A 7,264-nucleotide genomic window follows, 5' to 3' on the forward strand; every position below is an offset into this window, starting at 1 on the left:
GGCGGGGCCTGGGGCCTGTGAGGCCCCTGAGGGCTGGGTGGCAGGCTGCGTATGGGGTGCTGGCCTCTGTGGGAGGATCTGCCGTGGGAGGGTGGGGCCAGGACTGTCTGCTCGGGGTCAGTCCTTACTCGGACACCCATCCCATCGAGGGCCCCACCTCACCACCTCCTCTCACCTCATCCCCCAGAGCCCCGCGTCCTCACAGCAGGTGGATGGGGAGGACACATGTCCGCCCCCAGCGCGGAGGTTGGGGTGCCGCCCTGCGCCGCCCGTGTTCCCGATCCGCCCGCCCACAAGGGCCGGGCCGCGGCCTGTCTGGCGCAGGCAGGAGGCGGGCTGGGTTCGGGGTCCTCTGTGCTCACGCGTGCTCCTCCCCCTCAGCGTCGTGTGGGAGCCCACGGGCGACGGGACGCGAGTCATCTCCCTGGCGGACAACCACCTTCTGCTGTGGGACCTGCAGGCGAGCTCCAGCCGGGCCCTGGTAGGTAACAAGCGCCGTTTCCCGCTTTTAATTTCTTAACGGGATTTTTTAAAGGTTATTGATTTTTAGAGAGAGAGATTTGACTTAAACTTAGATATACTTCTCCATTCATGTCTTCAGGATTGTACATTAATGATGAAGTGGTTAGTGACCGAATTGAGTTATCGATCAGAGTATTGAGCGATTGCCTCTGTCAGGTGAAAGCAGCTCGGTGTTGGGCCTCGGGCCGAGCACAGATGGACATGGACCCCGAGAATGGACAAACTACCCCTTCGTCACATCTGTGCGCGCGAGGCAGGGAGATGCCCACCCGCGTCCCCTCTGCTTCAGGAGCCTGTCCCTAGGGCTGGGCCAGGTCACCTCTCAGGTGCTGACGACATGGTGCAGGCAGCCCTTCCCTAGTCCCCCGAGTGGAAATGATGCTGGACGAGACCCGGACCCTTCAGCTCACCTCCTCTTGCTCCACCATGCACCGAGCTCAGGGCTGGCTCATCAGACACGTGGGCTGTTCCCGTGCACGTGGGTGTGGGGCCCCCAGGCCTCGCCGTGTCTCAGGAGGTATCTCAGGACCTGCAGACTCGAGAAGGGAGGTCCGGGGCCTGTAGGCTGGGGGACGGGAGGCCCGGGGCCTGTAGGCTGGGGGACGGGAGGCCCGGGGCCTGTAGGCTGGGGGACGGGAGGCCCGGGGCCTGTAGGCTGGGGGACGGGAGGTCCGGGGCCTGTAGGCTGGGGGACGGGCAGGGGGGGTCTCCTGGTGGGAGGCATAGGGAGGTGGGTGCCGAGCTCGCTGCTGGTCTGGCAGGTGTGGGTGCAGCCCCTGAGAGGAGCCCCCCGGCAGGAGGAGCCCAGAGCCCAGTGGCGGAGTCGCACGCTTTAGGCTCAGGCCCCAGTCCTGCCGTGGCCATGGCCCCGCTGCACACAGCTCCGGCCCCATCCTCGCAGCGCGCTCTGCGGTGGGCGATTAGCCTGCCACTTATTTTCTGCAGAGACCGATTTAGTCCTCCGGCCCCTCTTTTGTCAGCGTCAGCACTCTGTCAGTCCCACTTTGTGACCCTGGGCCGTGGCATTTAATACTGAGCCCCTGATCGATCCGCGTCTCCACACCCAGCTCCTCCATTTTTTTATTGTTGGAGGATCTTGCCCTCGTGGCGAGTCTCATCTCAGGCTGGCTGCATCATTACCCTTTGCAATTAGACGGGAGGTTCCCTGCCATTTATAATCATTAGCGAGAGCCCAGGGGAGGCCTGGGGGCGGGTCCGCGGGGTCCCGGCCCCGGCGAAGGCAGAGGGGTGCCCCCCATTGTGATCTGTGCTCGTTCATCTCTGGGCTCCAGCAGCCTTCACTGGCTCTAGAGATAAATAGCTGCTTGCAGGGTGCAGCGAGCGGCAGAGCCCAAGGCACAAGGTGCCACGAGCCTCAGCGCCCTCCCGGCCGCACATCCACCTGGAGCTCCCGCAGAGGAACCCCGCTCGGTGCTAGGACCTGAGGCAGGAACGCCTTTTTAGAAAAGGATTTTCATTGATTTCAGAGAGGAAGGGCATGTGCCCTGACCGGGAATCGAACTGTGACCTCCTGGTTCATAGGTCAGAGCTGACCACTGAGCCACAGCACCTGCAGGAACGCCTCTCTGAGGGAGGAGAGTGGGTGCCAAGGGCACTAGTGCTTTTAGATGTTTCCCGGTTGAAACCATACCCGGGGGGTGGGGGGCTGGGGTTCAGGAGCCCGTCACCTGCAGCTGACGCCGGCCCGGCCTGGCCAGGCGCTGTGCTGGGCGTGTGGCTGGAGGCTGGGCCGCCCTCAGCAGTGCCCAGGGCGTCTGCCTGGGGTGCTGAGTGCGAGCTGGGAGGGGAGCTTGGACAGGCCCATAGGAGGGGCCAGGCTCTGCTGGGCGGGCAGCCACCGAGCGGTCACAGAGTGAAGGAGTCGTCCTGACGTCCTGTCCGAGCGTGTCGCCACTGCCCTAGGGAGGAGACGGGGTCTCCCTGTTTCTAGTCCAGTCCCCTGCACTGCCCCTAGCTCCTTGGGGCGTTGCAGGCCTGTCTGTCTCCCGTCTGGACGCTTGCCCTGCACTGAGCTATGAGCCCCCGACGACCACTAGGAGGGGCTGTGCCCCGGAGTCACAGGACACACAGCCCTGGCGAGAGCGTCAGCCTCCTTCGGCCTCTGTCCGACCTGCGGCCGGCCCTGGCCCCCTCAGCGTGCTCCTCTGCGAGGCCTGTGCCCAAGGATGGAGCGACAGGGCTGTGTGCGGGGGACGGGGCAGAGACGCCGGCCACACGCTCTCCCGCCTGCAGCAGTCGCTGAGTGGACAGGCCCTCGACCCCGACGGGAAGAGCATGTGGCCAGTGTGATGGGTTGGGGCACAGAGTCCCTGGCGGGCGGGCGGGCGGGCGGGCGGGCGGGCGGAAGTGAGATGAGGAGGAGCCCTTCCCCAGACTCCAGCCGGGCCCCTCCCTCCCGGGAGGTGGGTGTCTGAGGAGCAGCTCATTACCTGCTGAGGTGTGTTCACCTCCGTGTGACAGACTTGGGGGCGGGGGGCTCAGACACGTGATGAGGCCCAGCTGTGTCCTCTGCCTGGAGGGGACCCTGTGGACCCACTTGCTCTTTGGGGGCAGCCAGGTGTTTATTTCCTGTTGTTCTTTCGCGTGGGAGCAGATGACCTCTCACCACACCCTGGCAGCCTGTCCTGGCGGTTACTAATACGCTGTCTGTCTTTGCTGTGCTGGGCTTACGGTTTTCCTCAGTGAAGGCTCACACATTCTCAGGGCGGAAACCCAGCCGCCCTCCCGACGGTCTCAGTGACGCCCGCTCTGTCCTGCGGGTGCACTTACTTCTCTCCCTCCCTCGCAGCTGGCCAGCTCGGCGTCGCTGGAAGGCAAGGGGCAGCTGAGGTTCACCTCGGGACGCTGGAGCCCGCATCACAACTGCACCCAGGTGGCCACGGCCAACGACACCGCCGTCCGAGGCTGGGACACGCGCAGCATGAGGTCAGTGACACGCCCGGTGCCTCGGCCTGCCGCCCCTTCCCCCACGAGGCCGCCCGCAGCAGATGGGTGTGGGGCACGTGGCTTGTCTGTCTGCGTCGCGTTTTGTCTCCTCCCATCGTGAGCTGGTGTGTCGTGGCCGTGGCCGCGGGGGCTCCGCTGGCTGTTCAGGGCTCCGCGGGGGCCCCTCAGCCTGGCTGTTGATGAGATGGAGATGGGCTCCTGGGACACCGCCCGCTCCTGTGCCCCGGGGTGGGGCCCACGAGGGACAGTCGGGCCCTGGTGGCGGGTTTGCCACCGTCTCTGTGCTGGCGGTGACAGATTGCCGTCTCCCTCGTGAGGTGCAGCAGCCTGCGGTGCTGGGGGACAGGGAGGAGCGGTTTCCGTTCCAGGTGGGGTCCGATAGGCCAGCGAGCGATGGAGCCTTGTCTGTTGTCATGGCAACGGAGCCCTGCCAGCCTCTGTGAGATGCAGCCTGTCCCCTCAGCACACGTCGTTTATCACTGAGCTGTGAGGACGGTGTCACCAAGTGCCTGGGCTTGCCTTCCGGGGCACGGCTTCAAGCTGAGTCCCGAGGCCCCTGCAGACCCGGCAAGGAGGCGGCTGCCACTGCGGCCTGTGCCCTCTGTCCACAGGGCCGGTGCCCTGACCCCACCCCAGGCCCCACACTGCCTCCTCCTCGGGTCACCGTTCTGAAAAGGGGTGCAGAGCTGCAGTGTCTGGAGGCAGGAGGCTCGTGGAGTGACAGGCAGACCCCACACAGACCTGGCGGCTGTGGTTTGGGGGTGCCACCCTGCAGCTCCCGCCTCCGCAGGTCGGCTCTGCGGGTCCCTGAGTGGCTGAGGGCTCCGCTCGCATCGCTCTCTGCAGATGCTCCAGCTTCTGTCGCGCCGGCGCCTTCGGTGCTTGCTGTCCGCTGTGCTGTGCTTTGTCCTGAGCCCGGTTCCCCGCAGCGTGCGGAAGCCAGGCCGTGCCCGCGCACGCGCGACCGCTCCCCCCCTCCCCCCAGTTCCTGTTTCCCACGTCCCCTCTCTCACGGCAAGAGCCTCGGGCGTAGGACATGGTATTTTAGGAAAACATACTGGCACCCGGGGAGGGCGCAGGATAACACGGCTCCAGACTTAAACGTGGCTCAGGGCCGGGGATCCACCCGGAGGACGAGGTGACAGGGACCGAGGGCTGCCCTGGAGCACAGACACGTGGTGCCCTGGTGGTTGGCTTCTGTGTGGTGTTCGCCGCCCCCCGGAGGCCACGGGTGATAGGCCTGATGGTGGGACAGGTCACAGCTGCGGCCGAGAGCGGAGCGGGCAGTGTGGGCAGGAAGGACGCACAGGCAGGGCTGGATGGGACGGTGGTTTCAGACCCTGTTAAGAGCAGCCTAGGGCGGCGCCAGGCGTGTGCATATTTGCACGTCTCCGCCCTTGGCTGCCGGGTGCAGGGCGGGCGGGCTGCAGGGACCCGGCGAAGGTCCTGCGGTGTCGGCCTGCATGGTGTGAGTCTGACCCCAACCCTGGTGGCAGCATCCCGGCCACAGCCAGCGCTGCTCCCGTCTGCGGCAGCTCTTCCCTCTCGCTCCCCTTCCCCGACTCTCCCAGTGCCAGCAGTGCTCTGCGCCCCCCCCCACCCCCACCCCCGTCCTGTCCTTGTGTCCTTCTCACCTCATGCTTCCCAGACACGTCCCCCGTGTCCTCCATGGCAGACGCAGGCCCTCTGCCCCTCTAGTTCCCCAGGGACCTGTCACATCTGACAGCCAGACCAGCATCCCTTCCCCGGGGGCTGCTGGAGAGGCCGCAGCCGCGTCGCCGCGGTGGGGGCGCTGAGGTGGGTGCCGGCTCCCTGGCCTCCTGGAGCGGAGCCCTGCGGGGTGCCTGGGGCCTGGGCGCTGGGTGCCGCAGGTCTGGCGCCAGGCCGCCCCGCCTCACGCTCGAGCGCCTCCCCCAGGCAGATCTACTGCATGGAGAACGCCCATGGGCAGCTGGTGCGGGACCTGGACTTCAACCCCAACAAGCAGTACTACCTGGCGACCTGCGGGGACGACTGCAAGGTCAAGTTCTGGGACACGCGCAACGTCGCGGAGCCCGTGCGGACCCTGGAGGAGCACTCGCACTGGTAGGGCCGCGGGCAGGGTGGGTGGGGGGCGTGAGTATAGTTTGTTGTGCTGGTGGCCTCGCCGCTCGGAGAGGCTCACAGCTCAGCGTGTGCTGCGAGTCAGCCAGTCAGGCCGGCTTATTTTTCCTGAATAACACTCACTCCGGCCGGAGTGTCTGTGAGGTGGGAACGCAGGGAAGGAGGGAGGCGCTGGCTCAGACGTCGGAGAGGAGTGTGCTCAGGTGCTCAGTGCTGGCAGCGGGCCAGGCTGGTCAGTGCCCCTGGACAGGGCACGGCTGTGGGCACTGCACACCGTGCCCAGCGTCCTGCCTCGCTTTGGCCGAGTAGGTGAAATCAGCTGTAGCACAGTGCATAGGAGGAGCGGTTTTTATTAAAGCGTGTATGTGCACGCTTGTGCACGTGTGTGCATGTATGCACACGTGTGCACAGTGGGAGTGTGTGGAATAGTGAGAGCCCAGTGCTGTCGGGGGCCTCACCCAGGCTGGCCCGTGTCGCCGACGGGGCTCGCTGTGGTCTCCCCGAGTTCTTGGAATTACTTACCAGAAGCTGTTGTCCTGCAGCCAGAAACTTAAAAACCCAGGTCCCTGCACAGTTTTAACAGGTTCGGTAATCACCGCTGTGCGGGCAGGAGCGCCGGCCCTGCGGCGGGCATGCGGGCGGGCGGGCGGGCCCTCTCCACTGCCACTCGGCCGGCGGGCGCTCAGCCCTCTGTGCTCCCTGGGTGTGTGCCCAGGCCCCGCACTCACCCTCTAGGCTGCTGCTCGGGGCGCCCAGGCGCGGCTCCTGTCTGCAGCTCCGGCAGCCAGCCTCCCCGACGGAGGCTCGTGCCGCCACTGCCCGTCTCTGCTGCTGGGAGTCGAGACGAGGCGGTTTCAGAGAAACACGCTAAGCCTGCCCACTGGGGGGCACTGCCCAGCGTCAGCCTGGGCAGCTCGGAGTGGGTGCCAGGCGACCCCCGCTCCCTGTCCAGGGGTCCCAGCCCTGTGAGCGCCGTCTCCCTGCCCCCAGGGTGTGGAACGTCCGCTATAACCACTCGCACGACCAGCTGGTCCTCACGGGCAGCAGCGACAGCCGGGTCATCCTCTCCAACATGGTGTCCATCTCCTCCGAGCCCTTCGGCCACCTGGTGGACGACGACGACCTGAGCGACCAGGAGGAGCGCCGCCCAGAGGACAAGTAGGAGCTGCCTTTCCGACCGGCACCGCTGGGCTGGGCCAGGCTGCGGCCTCCGGCACGTGCTGGGGAGCCCCTCTGCGGCCAGGGTAGTCAGCCCCGGGACGGGGGCTCACACTCATGGCGCCCTGCGCCATCCGGGCAGGCTTCCCGGGAAGGAGAGCGTAAAGGGAGGAGACCCCGAACGGGCACCGCCCCGCCCTGCCAGGACCGCGCTGCGCTGGCCCGGCCCAGGTCCCTCTGCTCAGCGTCACAGGCAGCGTCTCCTCCTCATTTTGACGGCCTCGTTTCCATCCCCCGGGGACGGTTCCCTGTTACCCCCGAACCAGGGGCCCCTCGCTGATCACGCCAGCGCCTACCGTCCAGGCCGCAGGGACAAGGCGCTGTCGGGCTGAGTGGGCTCCACGCGCTCCCGCGGTCCCCGCGCTCCTCCCTCCCGTCGGGCAGATGAGAAGCTGGGGCCGTGGCTCGCTCACACGTGTCTCTGGTCCCCCCAGGAGCCAGGAGCCCCCGCAGG

At 66.5% G+C, this 7,264-nt stretch overlaps 1 protein-coding gene across 3 annotated transcripts in view; it reads left to right on the forward strand.

Annotated features, from left to right (window-relative positions):
• EIPR1 (EARP complex and GARP complex interacting protein 1) overlaps positions 1-7,264 on the forward strand; it is a 58,607-nt gene that overhangs the window by 50,966 nt on the left and 377 nt on the right. For 2 of the 3 annotated variants that reach the window (XM_081101330.1, XM_081101332.1), the window contains 5 exons: positions 382-481; positions 3,332-3,468; positions 5,407-5,574; positions 6,583-6,750; positions 7,245-7,264. The exon at positions 7,245-7,264 is cut by the window's right edge and continues 377 nt beyond it. In XM_081101330.1, coding sequence (XP_080957456.1) covers positions 382-481; positions 3,332-3,468; positions 5,407-5,574; positions 6,583-6,750; positions 7,245-7,264 — 593 coding nt within the window. The remainder of the gene's footprint in view (positions 1-381; positions 482-3,331; positions 3,469-5,406; positions 5,575-6,582; positions 6,751-7,244) is intronic. The other variant, XM_081101331.1, reaches the window with a different exon arrangement.

The sequence above is a fragment of the Myotis nattereri genome, assembly GCF_964212035.1.
Source record: "Myotis nattereri genome assembly, chromosome: 10".
Taxonomy (NCBI): Eukaryota; Metazoa; Chordata; class Mammalia; order Chiroptera; family Vespertilionidae; genus Myotis; species Myotis nattereri.